This window comes from Panthera uncia, assembly GCF_023721935.1.
Source record: "Panthera uncia isolate 11264 chromosome B2 unlocalized genomic scaffold, Puncia_PCG_1.0 HiC_scaffold_24, whole genome shotgun sequence".
NCBI lineage: Eukaryota > Metazoa > Chordata > Mammalia > Carnivora > Felidae > Panthera > Panthera uncia.
This window is the reverse complement of record NW_026057580.1, coordinates 44,502,104-44,522,856: the sequence shown is the minus strand read 5'-3', so window position 1 is coordinate 44,522,856 and position 20,753 is coordinate 44,502,104. Positions and strand designations below refer to the sequence as shown.

Here is a 20,753-nt window from a genome sequence, read left to right as displayed (position 1 = left end):
CTTCAGTTACTCTTTATTCCTCTTAGTGCAGGTATGTGGGAGAACACTAACTGTCACACTTGACACCAAGCCTCTGCCAGAGAAGCGCCACCATTCTGATGCTGGAATGTGGTTAATAATGGAAAGAAGATCCCAACGAGTCTAAATTAAACAAAGCCTGAAACCAACAGCAAAAAATGTGCAGTGTGTATTTTGCAGGTTTAAGACAACTCAGGACAATAAAACAATGGACTATATATGTATATATAGATCTCTCTTAGGCACCATAATCAATATGAGCCAACAATATTTAAACTTGATTCAGGCCACATTCAGACATTTGCTCTTATTTACAAATATTTAAATTAAATACAACCTGAAATGTGTTTTGTTACATACAAAAAAGAAAAAAACCTATACAACTCAGAGCAATGTTTGTCTTAAATAATTACATTTAACTAAATGGAACCACTTGTGGTGCTTCAAGTTTTTATGACCCCTTCCAGAAAATCTTTTTCTACCATCTCTTCTATTTTTTGCCTGGCTTTGCTGGAAAAGGGTTTGTGGTTTTCCAGTTTCATGTCCTTATTCGGGAAGGTGTTTGAGTAGAGGATGGGGCTCCCTGAGTGTCCTACACATCGGCTGGTGACTTTGCTGTTGAAGACTTGGCTGAGTACGTTGAAGAATGGCAGCAGCTGCTCAATACTGCGCACGGTGCAGATGGTAAGCAGCAAGTGCCCCGGCTCCCAACCCAACGTTCTCCCTGAGTTGTCTTCCTCTGGGTTTTTCTGTAGAAACACAAAGGGAATTGTTATTAACAGAGATACAGTACCTGAGAACATTTAAAAGGGTGTAAACATCAGCAACAGTTAACAAATACAAATGATGACATCAAGGCTCCATTCCAGACTTGATTAAAATCGTGCTTCTGACTGAAGCATTTTAGTGCCAGTTATTAAGTACAGATAGAGGTGTCCAACACTGTAGTAATATTTTCCAACTGGAGTGCACAGGTAAGCTTAGCAGAGTCGGTTTTAGATAGAGTCAAATATTAAAAATTTATGTTGTGCTTTGCATATACTCAAAAAGCTCCCAGATTTCTGGATTCCCACTAATGTAACCAAGGACTAAATAAATCATAAAGTGACTGCAGAAGAGGGTTAGGAAGAGACAAAAAAGTCTTCTACGTTTCACCATTAGTAATCAGTTAATTCCTTTTCAGCCAAATGGCTTAAACTTATTACCACAAGATGGTAGCATGGTTTGGAGGGAGTAATTATTTTCTGTACGAGAGAAAGGAAAAGAGCACTCAGGAGAGACACTGCCATCTGTTTTTGTGTTGTGTAAACAACATGGGGAGGAGAGCTGCACCTAGAGTCAAAATAACTGGGTTAGTGTCTGGGCTTTGCAATTTAGTGTGGGACATCCTTGGGCAGGATACAGAAAATTCCTCATTTAAAAAGATGGGGAAATATAATCTGTCTTCTGGCAAAGAAGTCAAATGAGAGTGCAGGTGAAAACTGTCAACTAAATATAAATGCAGTTAAAATCATTCATTAAAACTAACCAAGAGACTAGTTTAGGAAGCCAGCTGGATTATATGAAGTTGTTGATGTCAGTCTGTCTAGGAAAAGTTAGGAGAGAACTGGAGATGTTTTGAGTTTGGGGGGAATCACAGATATAAAAACACACTTAGAATGAAAACAGACGTGAATTGGATAGAAAATGGGGGAAAATCAGCAGGTGGGACTTAGAAAGCAGAACTGTCATACTGAGGAGTTTGCCTGTTGCTGAGAAACTTTCATTGTTTACCTAATATTTAATATCACTAGTTTCCTAGAGGAGATAGCAGATGCAAAATACAGCTTATTTTCTCATATGCAATTACAAGGTTTGTCTGCTTATTTAAAAATGAAATCCCAAGAATGGAAAATAGATTTAAATTAAAAAGGAGCAAACAAATCCTCCAGTTCTCTATGGCCAGAAAAAAAGAAAAAAGTAATTAACCTCAAAGCTAAACTATAGGATATAGAAAACCTCTTCCTTCCATTTAACTTGAATGCTGGTTTTAATGACCATCCTGGGAGACTGACTTTCACATCACTGGCTGCTGTTAAGTGGCTGACCACATCACCTATTAGTCCCCTGAATCAAGCTGCAATTCAATAGTGATTAAAGGATAAGCAGAGATGAATTTACCCTGAAGGAAAATGCATAATATCTTTGAGAGAGAACTAAGGTAACCTTTTGTTTATATTCCTGCCAAGATGTACATTTTTTTAATTTTTAAAATGTTTTATTTTTGAGAGAGAGCATGAGCAGGGGAGGGCAGAGAGAGAAGATGACACAGAATCAGAAGCAGGCTCCAGACATTGAGTGTGTCTGCACAGAGCCCGATGCAGGGCTCGAACCCATGAACCGTGAGGTCATGACATGAGCTGAAGTCAGCTGAGCCTCCCAGGTGCCCCCAAGAGGTACCTTTAAGAGAGGGGCTTTTACTAAGCTTGTGACCAATAAAGAGCGCACCTGTTTTGGTGTTCTGCTCCTCTTCATCACAACTATACCACCTCCTCAAAAATAAAAGCCAGACATGTTCCCATAAAAACGATTTCTCCTTTAACTTCACCAGTCTACACTTGAAGACAGACTTCCTTCCTGTTTACCTCTCTTGTACTTGTTGAAATCCACACCTGGGTTTGTGTCTCAATATTTGGTCCAGATGTGGCAACTTTTGCTGCCACATCACAAGCATCAAAAAGCCACCCTCACCTGATGCTTGGCCATCTCCAATCCCTCCAAAATCACTGTCTTAAAGTCCTCCTCCTTGTCCTGTGGAAGGAAAGAGGAGAACTCATAGCCTTTGTTCCAATGAAAAGTATGTTTGGCCATGAAGACCTTGTTTAAAGTGTGGAAAATGCTAATCAAAATTGTTATCTTATTCTATGGGACACATTTTAGGCAAAAGGCTGTCTTGTTTATCCCATAGATACAGAGAGGAGTCTTACAAAAATTGTCATTACTAATGAGATGCAGGGATGACAGAAAGTGCATGTGCCTGGGGTCATAATCATCACACAGCTTCTGGGTTTGTTGTCATGATTAGTTTTTCAAACCCCTATGATATTAAAGGGAAAAGTACCTAAACTCTGGACCCAACTTTCATGTCTGCCCTTTTACTTCCTTAAAGACTTGATTTTAAATCAAGTTCCTCAGATCCTTCAAGCGCAACCTCCTCTTTAATCCTCCAGTTCTCTATGGCCAGAAAAAAAAGTAATTAACCTTGAAGCTAAACTCCTTCTCTATTCCATTTCTATAGTTTGTGCAGTGTGGTTTAGTTTAGGGGCTGCTGCCTGATTAGGGGACCCCAGAAGACTGGAAAATTTCTGAGCACTCAAAGCACATACTGCAAATTAAGACTCCAAAATACCTGGGTCATCCCCACACTGTACATTTTGTAACAAAAATTGTTTTTTTTTAATTTTGTGATGCTTTATTTTTTTGTAAGTAATCTCTACATTCGACATGGGCTTGAACTCAACAACCCTGAGATCAAGAGTCAGATGCTCCACTGACTGAACCAGCCAGTTGCCCCTGAAAAAGCTTTAATGCAAAAAAGACAAAAGATTTGAAATAAAGGCTCACTGGTGAGCATGCCAAACTCTATTATTTTCTTGGGTGAAGATCTCTAATTAGCCTGAGGCATACCGAAAGATACAAAATACATAATCCATGATATAAATACATTTTACCAATTCTGTCTTCTTACACTTAAAAAGAAGAATGTGGTACCTTTGCCCTTTTCCGAAGAAGTTTTGCTAGTCGAACTACATAAGGTTTAAATTCTCGTTGATGTATGCCCTGCCTTCGGACTTCCAAACCCGAATCATCGGAGGCTTCTGGGATAAAGGCCCATCGGTACCTATGTACAGAAGAATGATATCGACACTGGTAAGACCAGATGTGCCATTTGAGACAAGGCCACGTTAAATGTAGTGGAAAGAACGTGACCCACTGCCTCTACAGATTCCAGTGCCAGCTGTGGCCAGGTGCAGCCCCGTCACCTAGGACAGGACTCTCAACCTGACCCTTTTCTTCACCAGCAAATAAAGATACTATTAACCATCTCCTAGAGTTGTAAAGAGTAAATACATATGGAAAGTCTCATCATTGTTCTTCATGAGCACAAAGCCAGTAACTTAAATGATTCCGTCCTCATTTGTTAATTGGCAAAATCCCCACTGTATACTTGGCCAGATGCCCTCCACACAGGGGGCAAAGAAATGAAATAAAACATGAAGTAGGACTTCTTTCTCATGACCCTTGTATTTTTGTCTTTAATAAATAAAATTAGTATCTGACTATGGGAAAATTTTGAACAGTATAAAAGGACATACCAGAGAACGGTAGTGTCTCCCTCCCACCACAGGGTCCATCAACATAGCCAGTTTCTTGTGTTGGCATCCAGAATTCATGAATAGAGCACACAAGCACAGAGCCAACCTCCTCTTCAGTAAACTTAAAAAACCACGACTGCTGCTTGTGATGATTTAATTAGATTTAATTGTGCTGATTTAGATAACATGTAAAACCCCACTCTCTTTAATAGCTACACAGTACTCCAGTGTTGGAATGTACTGACTTAACCAGCCTCCTAGATCGTCTCGTTATTACAAGTAGCACCTCGATGGATACACTTACAGTACTGACTTTTTGCGTATCTGACTGTACAGTGGTAGGATAAAAACTTGTAATAGCAGAATTATTGGCTTAAAGAGAATGTGTATTTTGAGTTTTGGTAACTACAACTCTGGAGAACAACTAGACGATATCAATGTACACCTCCAACTGGAGTAAGAATGCTTCTGTTAAGGTTAAAAAGAAATACACTTTTAGATCGTTACCATTATGATCACTATTTATAATTGGAAGTTCTCTTAGGAGTAATGGCTTTTCCACCATTTATAGGCCCTTTTCTGTGAACTCTTTATTCTCTCACTGACCCATTTTCCTGCTGGGTTACTGATTTGTACATATTAAGCAAGTTAGACTTTTGTCATAAACACCGTAAATATCTTTCCCCAACCTTCTACTTTTTCCACTTCATGGTATTTTTTTTTGTCACACAGAGACTCAACATTTTTTTGTGGTTAAATTATCAAAGATCTTTAACTTCTGAAATATATATCATGTTTAGAAAGATACTAATCTTTCAAGATTAAATTCTCCAGGTCATCATCTACTACTTCATAGATTTTTTTAAAAATAGTAGTTTTTTAAAAATTATAGTTCTACAGCCTTTTCCATCCTTTTTTTTTAGTAACTCTGTCCTAACAGGATGAACTAATTTTGGTTCTGATCATGGAAGCTAACAAGTCAATACGATGAACATACTACTTAATGGTTCTTCCTAGAGCACTGGAGACTAGCTTCTATCACTTTTTTGATGATAAGCATCCCAATTAATTCTGGCCACTTTGCTACAGTTCTGCATGGGATTCCTGAATTTCTTCTTTATCAAGAAGTAGGTGTATATGGTTTCCAAATGGAGAAAAAAAAGGAACTGGACTTAATCTAAAAAGAATTTCTAGTTCTTACCGTTAAATTTAACTAAAAGTAAACTTGTGAAACAGCAATTTTGGGGGATTTAAGCATGTCCAATATAGAAAACAGATTCTGATGTCTTACTCTTTAGCCTATTAATACTCCATTCCAGAAGAATAATATAATACGTTATATATAAATACATATTTGATCATATGGATAAATTCTTAAGTTAGCTATGTTTGATTAATCTTACATAGTTTGCCTATTTAAAAATTTAAATATGAAAAACCATAAATCAGTATTTTTGAACAAAGGCACTTATGAGAATTTATTTCTATTCAGTTTCTCCCTATTCCCCTCTGTTCTCAGTTCCCTATCATCTGAAATAAAAACCTTGATTCCAGTCTTGCCCATCTCTAGTCTTCTGTCCAAACTGCAGCCAAGGTAGTTTCTAAAATGCAAGCCTGATAACATCACTGCATTCCTTAGTATGATTCAGTGTCCCTAGGTGAAAGTCCAAATTACCTAATACAGTTTATAAGGCCTTACATAATTCAGCCCCTTTCCAGCCTCTTCTCACAATATTCTGCTCCGGCAATATCGATCTCAGCATTTCAGACAAGCCAGGTCCATTCTAACCTCCCAGACTCCGCATGTGCCTCCCCACTCACCACCTCAATATAAATCTGCTCTCATGGCTTAAAGCTAGGTGGGGGTCTTTGTTCTGTGACCTCAACAGTTCCTGCATGTCAGCTAACAGAACACCCATCATGTGTTCAACTGTACAATGAACTGGAAGCTAGTGAGCCGTGTATCCCACTGTCTCACATATGGTAGGTATTCAACTTATTAAACTAAATGCTCTAATTTATCCACAGCAACCACTTACTTCCAATAACTGTGTTGAGCCCCCCACCACGTTAGTAAAAATTAAGAACATTTCACTTACACAAAAAAAAAATTTAAGTTAGTCTTAGAGGTCACTGACCAAAGCAAACATACTTTCAAAAATATCCATTTAATATCTTTGCTTTTATACTTACATCTGAAACTGAGGAAGATTTTCGGAGGGCAACGCCAGAGCCAAATCCAAAAATTTGCAAGCAGATAAATAGAGGTTTAACCATCGCTGGCTGTTATATGAAGTAGAAAAGCCGTTACCTCCTGTGTAGGTTGTCTCCAGACCAGCCACAGAGGGGCCTGAAGTCCTGTAAGCAGGAGACAGTGTGTCAGCAGCTGAACCCATTTCCTAATAATTCCCAAGGTGCCAGCTAGTATTTTCCTTCTGCTAAGTTTACCAGTAACTGCTGAGCAAGGTCACAACTAAATTAATTTCGCTGTCTTCAAATAAAAAGTTCACTTTTACTCTTTAAATTTTGAGAATGTAAAAATTGCACAGAAACTTGTGTTACACTCAAGAAATGTAAAAATACTAGCTGTGAAACCCAGAGACCTCCCTACTACTTGATATTCTGTGAAAATTGCGGGTGGGGGTGTCTTTCTATAAAAATAAAGTTATTAGGACAGGGGAACCTTTTAAATAAACCTGGCATTGAAGAATAATATATATCCAAGACACATGGTGTTACAGGAAACTTTTCAATTTACACAAAATGGTACAAAAATTCCTACATAAAAAATTATAGTCATATTAATAAGCTGCCTTTACTAAAAAGAATACACTTACAGTACATTGAGATCATTCTGGAAGATTGGGACACATGGATACCTTAGTTACAGCTTACCTGCCATGAAAGGTTTTGCTGCATGTTTCACGGATAAGATCTGACCTACCAAAACCAACATGGCTCATGTAACTAAGACATATTGCTTCAAACTAAATTTGTCTAGAGGACAAAGGCCCTGGGTGTTGACAGTTTAGTCTACTATGATTAAGGAATAAATGAAGCTATATTATTTCCAAATATAATTGATTATGTAGTAACAGACTAATATATAAAGTATTCATATAAAACTATATACTCTCCTAGTTGTAAAGTAACATTCTGGATGATTTTAGGATAATGGACACTGACAAGAAAATATGGAAATATATTACATATTACCGTGAAATATCTTCATCAGCAGTGAGTTCCTGCTCCATCAGTAAAAATACCTGTACCTGAAGACCGTGAAAGTCATGTTAAATGTTTATTTAAACTTAATATTTAACTTTTCTTTCAATCTATCTTTAGACTCTGTTTTCATTAATCCAAAAATAAATTTTAGGATACAATCAAATTAAATTATACTGAGTTTGTGGAAGTTAAACTGCAAATCAAGCACACAGCCTTCCTAATAACTTGACACAGCTGGGATGAAGCCATACCTTTTTTTATTTGTCAAGGATGGAACAGAGATACAGTTATTAAAAAAAAATATTAAAGCCAATTTCTTTGTGAGATTATAAATGCTTGGGTTTTCAGAGTTACAGATTCACTTCTCTTCCTTTACTCATGTTCCTTTATCCCCAGGTCCCCACATGATTTAGATGAGGAAGATGGTAAGATCTGGAGAGAACGGATTGGTATAGTGGGATTGAGGAAGGTTTTACTGTTTGGGAGATAACAAAATCTTTGTGAAAGTCTCTCTCAAGGAAGCTTAACTAGGGTAAGTGCTACACTTCAAGAGTGAGGACATGCCTTATGTCAGTCCACTGGAATCCAACTAAACCAGCTCTCAGCACCCCAGAGGTTCTGCTATAGGCTGGAACCAGGCCTGGAAGCCATGATAGAGTTACCCATTTGGTGTACAAGAGAATAAATGAAACCAGATCAGATTAAGTAATGATCCACAAGGAGCTAATATTGGGAATGTTAACATATTTGGAAGCTTAAGCTATATGGAGATGGACTCTGACTTGTTTTACCCTTTTCAACTGTAAAAACTATCAGTAACAAGTTTAACTAGAGTTCAGTTCTCTTCCAAGATTAGTTTATATCCAGTAAGCATGCTGATGCTAATCCCATTGTTTTACAGTTTAGATTTATGACCTGATGATTAGAATTAACTCACAAGTTCTGTAATCATGGTAGGCCAGAGTGAGGTAAGATGTTGTGGAGACATTCTTAAAAGTAATACTCTGAAAAACAGGAACACTTGAGAGTGAAGAGTTGGCACCTGGGGCAAACGGAGACTCTCAACCAATCTCTCTGAAAGAAATGCAGTGTATTTTCAGTAGGTTAATAATTAAAATCATCTTCATGTGAACTTTTCCATATAAGCTAGCCTACTACTTCTCAAACTTTCTGGTGGACTAATGAAAAAAAAAATTCCCCATAAAATATAATAAAAATGAATTGCTAGAAAAAAAATCTAAAGAAGATATAAAATACAAATGCCATTTTCTTATTGTTAGATGTGACAGATTCTGTCAAATTGCTATAAAAGTTTAAAATGCTTACTCTAAATTTCTGTACTTATCACGGATGGGATAATAGACTGGTACTAGTCCATGGACCACACTTTGAGTAGCAGTGATCTGGTCAACTTAAAAAAAAAATAAAAACCACAAGACAAATAGTGTGTATGTTGTATATCTGACATTAGGTATAAAGGCTAAGGAAAGGAGTCACTTCTCTTCCTAGAGAAATGATCTCACTAAAGAGATGACAACTGTCATTCCCAGCCCAGTCGCCAGGCAGTTGAAGCTGGTGGCTGCATCAGCACAATGACTCAGTATGAACAATTCTGCCCCAGGACGGGGAAGCTATCTGGTGGCAGAGCGATGATGAGTGCACTGGTACCCTTCAGGACACACAGGGCCACTAAACCCATTTGGTAAAGGTTATCAAAAACCTTACACAACTCCCCCCCCCCCCCCCCCAGCCCTCCAAATGTTACTTCTAGCCCCCCCCCCCTCGCCCCGCCTCTTTTTTTTTCCTCCTTGAAAATAAAAAACCCCCTATCCACAATAAAAAAAAAAAAAAACAAAAAAAAAACACTAACCTGCCTGCAGCAAAATAGTCATATGCCTCAACCTTAAACACGAATTCTTAGGAAACTAGAACCAAACAATAAAATAGAGACCATATTTAGGCAAGTCCTACAAACTCACTGTTTGATTTCTTTTTACATGCCGATGATGGTAATTTTTGTGTCAGAACAAACTTCTAATTCTACAGTGTTCTCCATCTACTTACACTTGGTATATTTTACCCCAACTTAACAGTTTAAGGAAAAGTATTTACTAAAGAACAACAACAATAAAGAACACAGTTTGGAAGACAGAGAAAACAGTTTTACATGATTTACCTTGTATATCTGGAAGATATTTCTGGTACTGGTCAATTTCACTGCTAAAAATAGCAAATGCTAATCTTTTGAGAAGCATGGCTCTTTGCTCTAGCTCCACATCACGGTTTGCAAAGAGATTAAGTGAACTGCTCTGAGCCACAGCTACACGAGCTGAAAAAAAGAATGTACGTGCGGTCATTTGAAAAAAGATTATTCTATTATTTGTTTGTAAAAATGGCTAGACACCTTATGGCTTCCAAGAGTGGGAGGAGCTTAGGGTAGAGGATTCATGGCTCCTCTCTGGGGTAGAAGGGCTGGCAAACAGACCCAGCGTGTACAAGCCAGAAGACCAAAGGATAGGAATTGTGAATGTGGAAAGAGAGGAAAATTTAGAAAATCGAGAACACCAACAATGCCATTTTATAACACCCTTTAATATTCCATGCCATCTGCCTAATTCCTCATTGCTTTAAAAATAATTTCTGGCCTGGCCCACCTAGCTCTCCATTCTTAAGTCTTGTCACTCACTTCCAGCTCACTCTTCTGTAGCCACACTGTGTTCTTGCTGTTCCCCACAGAAGATCTTTGTAATTTTTGTTCCCTATGCGTGGAACACTTTGTCCCTAGACCTTCCCAAGGTTGGCTTCTTTAGTTCCAACTGTGAGCTCTTCAGGTGTTACTTAAAATCTATCGTATCACCCTACCTTCTTCACAACTTCTTATTCCCTGAAGTAATTTTTTTTTTTAAGTTCATTTATTTATTTTGAGAGAGAAATGAGGAGACAGAGAATCTCAAGCACACTCCAAGGTGGGGCTCAAATTCATGAACTGTGAGATCATGACCAGAGCCAAAATCAAGAGTTGGATGCTTAACCGACTGAGCCGCCCAGGCACCCCTACTCCCTGAAATAATCTTATTTATTTGGTTAAGGTTAACATAATGGCCTGCCCCATGTTTGTCTTATAATAAATATTTGTTGAACAGGTGAATTTGTCAAAATTCATTACCTTAAAACAACCCTGTGATGATCAGAGGAGAGACAATATGCTGCCCCTTTTACAGACAGGGAAACAACAGCTTGTGCTTACACAAAATCATACAGACTCATCCAGCTTTACTGCTATTTAAGGTCATTAGTTTAGGAACTTTAAACTTAAAAAACAAAACAAAACTGGGGCATCTGGCTGGCTCAGTTGGAAGAGCATACGACTCTTGATCTCAGGGTTGTGAGTGCAAGCTCCACGTTGGGTGTAGAGATTACTTAAATATAATTAAAAAAAAAAAACACAAGAAAACACGTTTTCAGATGAAATACTACAGGAATCCTAATATATAAAACCAATCAAGACAGTAGAAACAGAGTGGAGAGTGATTCTAATCTTCTTGGTCCTTCTCTTTCTTCCTTCAAAAGAGATAAACAGAGCCCCCGGATTTAGAGTGACATGTCTGATAGGTTGAATCCAATTGCCAGCCTTTCATTCATTTAATAATTACTTATTGAGTGCTTACTATGTGCCAGGTTCCATGCTGTGTGCTGTGCAAAAAATTTAGAGACAAATTAGACATGGCCAAATAGCTCTACTTATTATTTATCACCATGCTGTCCTCTTTAAACTTTAACATTCCATCCCTATAGGATATACGTACAACTTGACAAAGAGCTAATTCTGAAGTTTCTAGAGAAGGACAAGGCAAACAATAAGAATGGGTCCTGATAAGGACATACATCACTTAGGTTTCATCCCATAATACTCACTCATCAAGTCTCTAAATGTTGTTTTATCATGTGTCATCAGATTGTCCATTATTGCTCTCCAACTGAAAGAAACAAGGATTATGATATGTAATTAGGATTTTCCTGTTGTTACCGGGAAAAAAAACAGTGTTCTACTTTGCAGGACAGTGGTTGATTTCAGCGAGATGCATCATCACACTGAATAAAAGCAAGACGACTTACTGATTAACACAAGAGGCATCCATCTGAAAGAAACTGGGATCCATAAAGAGGTCAAAGGCTTCTTTTTTCCAAGCTCTCCGTGTGTACTGATACCCACTAAGACTACTAAGCAGCTGGACGCAGGCTCGATAACTAGGAGCATTATGTGCACTAGGAGGAAGGAGGACCAGAACCACTTTAACCTATGCGTTATAACTTGAACCACCATGTTATTCATAAGTACTCACATTCCCCTAAAACAATATGAAACAGAAGGCACCATAACAGAAATAATGTGTTTTCTTTAATCATTACAATTCAAGGCAAAAATAATGCCATTTTGTGGTAATTCCAAAAATGGCATTAAAGGAACACAATTTGTTTCTAACAGGCTTTGAATTACGAAATCTACTTTAATAACAGTACCTGTGATTTCGGAGGTAGGGTACAACATAATGCATAATATTTACAAGTAAAGGAATAACCCGTTCCTTCTCATCACTATAGAAAACCATATCCAAAAGATGAGCCAAAACCTAAAAAACATAAGAAGTGAAATGGAGTATAATCTAACAGCTGAAAGTGACAGCATTCAGACATGGGTTTCAGTCTGTAAGAATACCTAGAATACCTTAAAATTTGAAAAATCTGAAATCAGATCTAAGTCATTTAAAAAACTTTAATGTTTATTTAGTTTTGAGAGAGAGAGAGAAAGCATGAGTGGGGGATGTGCAGAGAGACAGAGGTGACAGAGCATATGAAGCAGCCTCTACAGCAGAGAGCCTGATGCAGGGCTCAAAATCACTCATCGTGAAATCATGACCTAAGGCGAAAGTCAGATCTTCTCAACCGACTGAGCCACCCAGGCACCCCCTCACTAATCCATTTTAAATGAATGGTTTCTGCAACTTTTAAAAATTTTTCTGTCCATTACAAATATAGGATATAAGTACGAGCAAATTTTGCTATTTTCAACTGTGAGAGGGAAGTACAGAACCTTCTAATAGAAGGTTCTAAGAGAGGTCAAGAACCTTCTAATGTGACAGTGACTAAAGAGTGAATCAAAGACTAGACACTCTATTCTCTTTCTCCGATTCAGTTAAAAGAGAGCTTAGAAATAAACTCAACTGTTTAAGTCCCAGCTCTATCAATTAACAGCTATTTAGCCTTAGTCATATTGTTCTAATCTTTGGGAGGCATGGTATCCACATCTGAAAAGGGAAATAAAAATGACCTACAAGGCTATATAGCAGGGTATAAAAAAAGAGCATGTCAGAGGATGAATCTAAAAATCTTTGGTAAAATATTTCATCATGGCAAGCATCATTATACCACCTTCTGATTATACTGTCATACAAAAGCACTTTTCTTTTTAAAAATCATGCTTAAAAAAATAGTGCCCGGGGAAGGAAACAATATCTAAAGTTATCACTAATATTTAACAAACTGGTCCAAATACAAAGTCACAACTTTATTTATTATAGTGATCTCTAGAAGTGCAAAATGGTTTTTCAAATTAAAAACTCCTCTGTAAGGATTACTTGCTAATCTTGAATTTTGACATTGTTTACTTGAAAGTTCATGTGAAAAAACTTGATATTTACCTCAGAAAGTAATGTCAGTGCATGGACACTATATACAGAAGGAGTTATGTTTGAGGTTTCCATTGCAGGTGATAACATATCTAAATAAGAGAAAAGACAGGTAAAGTAAAGATACAGTTAGGTCTTTTCCCACTAAAGAAAGCTACCTGCTAACATGAGGAAAAGGATGATTTTCTAGTGCTTACAGTGCTAGTTGCAATGATTTCTTAGTAAACAGGTGCCTATAAACATAAACCTCAATCTTTGAGATCAATACCTTCAACATCAGATTCCAAATTGGTCCCATCCACCATTATTTTGGGAGAAGGCTTAACTTCAAGATTTCGTCGCAGCCATGTTGTCTGTTCTAAAGAAGAACCAGCAATGGCACCAATTGCATCCACTATTTTATGAGTCACATCCTAAAGAAACAAAGAAAAACCACTCTACATATATGTGCGTATACACATACCCAAATACGCGTGCTCGTGCAACTTCGTAGATGGATCTTACCTGACCTTATCCTTTTAAAGTTAAAGGCAGTGAGAGATGCAGAGTTTTGGCAACAGCTCTCAATTCAGAATGCCTTACCTGAAGGTCTCTTTGGTCTTTCTTATTTTCCAAAGTAGGGTTTTTCATAATGAACTCATTCAGAACCCTAAAAGGGCAGAAGAGAAAAACGAACAGGAAACACCAGTGTAAAGGAAATGATGCAATCTGATTTCTCACAGTGACCAAGTGGCTCTGTAGCCTCAACTTCTATTTTATGTGTTTAATGAATGTATATATGAATATCCTATGACTTTAAAAGGAATAAACATATGCAGGAAAACACATGTACAAAGATGTTCATAACAACATTATTTGTAAAAGCACCAAAGTGGAAAGAACCCAAAAGTCCAGCAAGAGAAGAAATCGTAGCATATTCTTACAATGAAATATGGAACAGCAATGGAACTCAATAAATTACAGCTACATGAAATTACATGGAGGAATCTTATACACATATGTTGTGTGAAAGAAGCAGACACAGAATAAAATATTTACATACAGTTTTTAAAAAAGGGCAAAATTTATCTGTGGTATTAGAAGTCCAAATAATGGTTATCTTTGGGGAGAGGGAAAGGACAGTAATTGGGAGGGGACCTGAAGAGACATATGGCGTTTTATTTCTTAATTTAGTCTTGTGATTATATAATTGATATGTTCACTCTGTAATAACTTGTGGAGTTGTATACTAATTATTTGTATATTTTCCTGTTTACATTTTATATATTAAACAAAAAAAAAAACCCCAAAACTCAAACCCCACCAATCTTAAACTGTAATACAGAAATGGTTTCTTATCCTGTGTGTCTATATATAATAGATTAAAAATACTTTATAAATGAAAAAAAAAAATCAACTTTTTTTATTTGCTAAACTTCCACTCAATATTTACTCTGACTTGGTTAAGATAAATTATATGCATGATCATTTCCAAACTAAATGTGAAATGATACTGAAAAGCAATCTTCATCTTAATTTCTATTTTGTAATTAGGAATTTTTAGAGGATCAGTGGAATGGTTCGTATTAAACAAACACACAATCAAATTTAAAAAGGGAATTAAGTGTCTAGTCTAACTGACAGTGTCCAACTTTTTTGCTTAAATAATCAGAGTATACACCCCGGAGAAGGAGGTAGGATCTTCATTTTCTGAGAAATGAGAAAGGAAGAAAAGGCAGGTGAAGAAACAGTAAAATCCTGTAGGGAAGCTACAAGTCACAATAAATAGCTTTAATTTTTGATGAAATTAGGCAGCAGGGTTATTTGCTGATAAGTCAAAGAACTGTACATATATTTCCTCTTTGAGCCTTAAGACAACTCAGGTAGGTAGGCCAGGCACCACTATCTTTGCTTGACAGATGGGAAAACAGCCTTGGAGAGGTTTACTGAGGTACCCAAGATCACAGAGATGAGGGCTGGAACTAGAAATAAGAAGAATCAGAAATCTTCATGAGTATGTAGTTTGATTTCTAGTATTTACATTTCTTTCTCATCACTAAAACTCATACACACTAGTTATATTAACCTTTGATCCAGGAAGGGCAGACGTTGAGCCCACTGCTCTTTTCATTACATCTCCATTGTCTAAAACTCCTTCGGCTTTTTGATTTAGATAACTTTCAAAATAGATAGTATGAGGGTCTGGCGATCATCATAATCCCTGAAATTCTTGAGCAGGGTCTGTGACTCACTTTGGCTGGGCTGGGCCCTCCATGTTACTCAACTACCTTAGGCTGACCAGCTCTCCATCACGGTTCCTCCACCTCCTGGCAGAAGACTACATTCCCACATTTACCAGAAAACTTGAGGCCATCTCACTGAAGAATTCTCACCTTCTCTCTTCTTCACTTGAAACTCTTCTAGACCACTAGATGCCAAAACAGAATTGCTAGTTTCCATAAGGACACGGAGGGCAAAAGCGAAGTCTGTGTATACAGATTCACACATTTACACATATAAAATCCCCTTCAGAACTACAGAAGATGGCTAAAAGCTCAAAATTCTTTGCACTTGGTTGAATTTATGTCCATTCAGTACGAGAACATGTTGACTGTCGCTGGCTATTAATGATATCATTGGACTGCCTGATGCAATGTAAAAAAATTGGGGAAAAGCTTACTCTGTTTTTTCCTTCTTCTCCTTATATCTTAAGCAGTCCTTCCTTTTCAAACTTCAGTGTGTACTCACTCAAATCACTTGGGAATCTTGCTAAAAAAGCAGATTCTAATTGGGGTGTTCTGGGTGGAACCTTAGATTCTACATTTTTAATAAGCTCCCTGGTGATTCCAATGCTGCTGGTTGAAGATCAACCTTTGAGTAGCAACATCTTAGAGGAAAATGTATCCTTCTTTCTCACTCTAATACCTGTTCATTTCCTTTTCTCCACCTCTTCCCAGCTGTCTCTGGAATGTGACGCTATCAGTGAGCCCTCTTCTCTCTAGAATTTTCTATCACTCTCCACTTACATAACACCTATGATTGGCCAGGCACTGTTCTAAGAATGTAACAAATATTAACTAACTTAATTATCATAACAACTTTGTGAGTTGGCATTATTATCATCCCTGATTGGGATGATAATATCATCTCACAGATGGAGAGGTTAAATAACCTGCCCAAGGCCACGCGGCTTAAGAAGTAAAGCAGCTGGATCTGAACGCTGGCAGACTACAAAGTCTTTGCTTTTAACTATTCAACATCCTCAGATCTTCTTTGCTATCTTTTTTTAAAAAGATTTTATTTTTTAAGTAATCTCTACACCCAATGTGGGGCTCCAACTCACAACCCCAAGATCAAGAGTCGCACACTCCACCGACTGAGCCAGCCAGGCGCCCCAGATCTTTACTACTAATGATGACTTCCAAATCACATTTCCTCCTGCTACTTTATACTATCATTTTCTTTTCATGATCAAACATCTTCAAAGAATACTTCATACTTTCTCACTCTAACCCTTGGCTGTTAACGTCTGTGCTCACTACCTCACCAAACTCCTCTCTCTTAAATCACCAGTCCTCTCCAAATCATCAATACAGGCTCTTATTCCCCATCTTCCTTCATCTCTTTGGAAGAGTTCCTTGTGCCCTCTTAACTTATGTTTGCTTCTAGAACACGGAATATAGCCGGTTTTCTTCTAATTTTCTTCTATTTCCCTTTCTATCTCCTTTGCTAGTCCCTTTTCCTTTATTCTTTGTCTTGGTCCTGCAAGTCCATCCTTAGTAGTTCATAGTCCCTACCTCCTACTTGAAACAGCATTCCTGGCCTAGCCTCCTTACCCTCTAATCCATTCTACTACTAACCTGCCACTCACGTCCCTCCTCAAGACCTGCCATTCACTCTCACCCCTGCCCAAGACCAAATTTCTCTTTTTTTTTAATGTTTATTTGAGAGAGACAGAGAGAGACAGAGAGAGTGCGAGCAAGGGAGGGGCAGAGAGAGGAGGAGACACAGAATCCAAAGCAGACTCCAGGCTCTGGGCTGTGCCAACACAGAGCCCAACACAGAGCTTGACCCACGAACCAGGAGATCGTGACCTGATCTGAAGTCGGATGGTTGACCGACTTGAGCCACCCAGGTGGCCCCCCCCCAAGACCAAATTTCTTAAGCTAAAATGTGAATCCTTCCCTATCCAGCTCCCATCTCCCTTTCCATCTCCCCACCATTCTGTTGCCAGTGCTCTACTCTAAGAACCAAACCAGACAACGCACCGTGCCCCAACATGCCCCTCCCATTCCTGTCTCCACAAAGGCTTGCTGCTCCTGCCAACTCCATTCACTGACCAGTATTTACTGGAGACATACTATGAACAATGGTAAGCGAAAAAACCGACACTGTCCATGACATCATGGTGCTTGCAGTTAAGTAAGAGTGACTGGAATTTATCAAATAATCCACTAAATTAGCAACATAGATAAGGAAACTCCAAAACAGAGAAAATGACTTTCCAAGACTGTTCATGTTCAGGGTCCTGAAGGCAAATGACTCCTGTATGAAGTTCCCCATCAGGCATCCTACTCATCCTTGAAGAAACTACTATAGTAAGGTTTGTTAGTGCATTTACATTTTGTATACACATAAACACACAGTTCTCTCCCTACACCCTTTTTTTACAGGCCTCAAATCACACATCTAGTTCTATATCTTGAAAATTCCAAGAGAAGACAGAGAGAACATGTGCTCACTCAAAACATCTGCTATTCAGCAATTAGGACAATGAACATTATTTTTTTCAAAATAATATTTTTAAGTGAAATTGCTTACCCAAGTATAAGAAACTGCCCTGGGGCTGGAAGACTCAGTTGTATGGAGTCTTTCAGAAGTATCAACAATGATGCCCAGCTATCCACTAAATTGGGCACTGGAATTCTGCAAGATAAATACAGTTTTGTATATATAGAGAGAGCCACAGTTAACTTTTATTTTCTTTATATTTTCCCACAGCCTTTACCACATTTTCCTACTAGTTTCTCTGAAACATTCCCTAAATTTTTATAGACTATGATAGGACAAAATTCTTAAAAGCTCTTTATTTTCTACTATTGTTATATAAAAAGAAAACCAACATATTTAAAATATCCGGTGTAGCTTAATTAGTAGAGAAATTTTAATTGTGCTATAGAAATCCCAGTTTTTAATCACACGGACTCTCAAAAGTAAAATACAACTGGATTAAGTCTCAGTTGGATTACTGACATCATAGTCACCTGCTCTTGGCCCTATTCTCTCCACTTATCTCTTATTTTAGTTCTTTTTCCTTCACCTAGGAGTCTTTAGTTCATCTAAGGGAGAGTTACCAATCTATCCTGAACATCAGTCTCTCACCTCTAAAGATATTCAGATTATCTTTGTTTCAGTCTGGCCTTAACCCTAACACCTATATGTATCTAAGTTCAAACTATAGGTACTCTTTGCTCTGAATCACAATCAGTTTAAATATACTAGATAACCTGACTTTATAAATGTTAGTCATAGATCATAAACTGATGCCAGTTTGGTAATTAAAATGCATTTGCCCTCTACAGGAGGACATTAAGATTCAGGTTGTCCCATAAGTTTATCAAAATTGAAATCAACTGACTTCTGTTTAGGGGTCAGCTAAACACAAAACTGGAATACTAGAATGGGAAGATATTTTCTTTTCATCATTCCTAATATTAAAAAAAAAAAAAGAATCAGATTAGATTACCACATATTCACCTATATCAAAATAATAATGGACTCAGTGGCGACAAGCATGGCTTCAAGAGTTGTAATTTCTCTTTTATATTTAAATGATTTTCTTACAATTCATTGTTTCAATACCATGTCTTCAATACCCGCAGGTCTTTAGGTTTGCAGGACCTACATGGCTGTGGGTCATTAACATACCCACTGACTTATATACATATATCCACAAAAGGAAAAATTAGCAATTTCTTGAACGAACTCAGCTGCCTTTCTCCTATATTCCAAACTTTTATACATTGTTAACGTAGTAAGGAGAGATCTACATCAGTTATCTTACCTTTGAATATAAGCATAGAAAAACTGAAGCATGCAGACTTCCAAAGAAAGGTGCTTCTATAAACAAAAGAAACCAATTTTACAGTGAAGAAAAATGCTGCCTTTGCTTTTTCATTATTGCAGCTACTCTGTACTTTACTGTCAAAACATTGAAAGAAAACAAAAACACTAGTTTGCCATTAAAAATGCCACTCAAGTCTTTCATTTAGTAGAAACAAACTTAACCTAAGAGCTGTTTAAAAAGTTGAAAATGGATAGAAGAAATAAAGAGTCTCAATCGCCACCCCCTGTACACATCAAAAGTTGATACTCCAGCCATTACTTTCAAATGATCCATTTACTCTATAAGCATCAATATGTTTTATTTTAATCACCTTATACTTGGTTGGTGCTATCAGAATTAGGTTGAAGATTTTCATGAAATTTGAATTTAAATCTATTTTACTACAAGTTTCTGTTAAATTAGTATAGTTAGTTCAAATCTGAGACTAACCCCTAACATGAAGTTAAAGGACAGTGCCTAGAGTAACAGAAATTAGTAATAGGCAAGAAAATGATACTGATGTCCACTGACATTTATCAGTTTGTTCCTTTGCAGTACCAACTATCCCCTTGAAGGTTCCCCTTTATCACACAAAAATCAAGTGCCTAACGGATTCAGAACCCAGATCGAGAGCAAGAGGCAGCCACTGGAGGGTGGTGGAAGCTGCTATTATTTGCTTCCAGGGTCTTTCATGCTTAGTCCAATGTCTGACACAAGCAGATGCTCAAAATACGATGCTGAACTGAGCTTGGACGTGCAAATTTAAAATCCTATGGCGAATGCTCCAGAGGTGATGTTACAACAGTAAGCAAATTATTAAAAGTTAATATGGATACCAGCTATTCTGCACACAGAAGTATCCTCTTCCCACGGGCAATTCAACAAAAAAGATAAAACAAAAAAAATTAACATTTATATTTAATAAAGCAGATATGTGTGATAATTCTGTGAAGGATATGATTAGGTTTATTTGGCTTGGCTTAAAGTCCAACATTTGCAGGTGGTAAATATTTTCTTAGCAAATATGACCTCTCAATATTGCTAGAACAAAGAGCAGAAGTAGAGAAGTCCATAATTTTACTAATTTGCAGACTTTGTATCTGCCTAATTAGAGACAATAAACTGTGAGCACAGACTATGTTACTCATTTTCTGTAGCTCCTGCAAAGCACAGTTTTGTCAATAAATGACATGGAGTAGAGCTAACGTTACAGCAAAATGCTAGACATTTGTCCAAAGAGAAAGGAATAAAGAAGCTAAAAAAAAAAAAAAAAAAAAAAAAAAAAAAAAAAAAAATGTGGGAAAAAGAACACTTTAAGCCTGGTTTAAGTTTTCCCCCTTTAAAATAACAAAACCCCCCCCCCCCCCCCTAATTTTTTGA

The 20,753-nt window shown here is 37.4% G+C and overlaps 1 protein-coding gene across 4 annotated transcripts in view; it reads right to left on the bottom strand.

The window, feature by feature from the left end:
- Window positions 1-162: 162 nt before the first annotated feature.
- DOP1A (DOP1 leucine zipper like protein A) overlaps window positions 163-20,753 on the bottom strand; it is a 111,518-nt gene continuing 90,927 nt past the window's right edge. For 2 of the 4 annotated variants that reach the window (XM_049653945.1, XM_049653946.1), the window contains exons 24-38: window positions 19,332-19,387; window positions 18,089-18,193; window positions 13,871-13,937; window positions 13,557-13,701; window positions 13,301-13,380; window positions 12,123-12,232; window positions 11,718-11,867; window positions 11,517-11,578; window positions 9,778-9,930; window positions 8,539-8,675; window positions 7,590-7,645; window positions 6,567-6,731; window positions 3,769-3,898; window positions 2,749-2,808; window positions 163-767 (exon numbers count right to left, since the gene is read on the bottom strand). In XM_049653945.1, coding sequence (XP_049509902.1) covers window positions 462-767; window positions 2,749-2,808; window positions 3,769-3,898; window positions 6,567-6,731; window positions 7,590-7,645; window positions 8,539-8,675; window positions 9,778-9,930; window positions 11,517-11,578; window positions 11,718-11,867; window positions 12,123-12,232; window positions 13,301-13,380; window positions 13,557-13,701; window positions 13,871-13,937; window positions 18,089-18,193; window positions 19,332-19,387 — 1,782 coding nt within the window. In that variant the 3' untranslated portion in view covers window positions 163-461. The remainder of the gene's footprint in view (window positions 768-2,748; window positions 2,809-3,768; window positions 3,899-6,566; window positions 6,732-7,589; window positions 7,646-8,538; window positions 8,676-9,777; window positions 9,931-11,516; window positions 11,579-11,717; window positions 11,868-12,122; window positions 12,233-13,300; window positions 13,381-13,556; window positions 13,702-13,870; window positions 13,938-18,088; window positions 18,194-19,331; window positions 19,388-20,753) is intronic. The other 2 variants (XM_049653947.1, XM_049653948.1) reach the window with 1 other exon arrangement.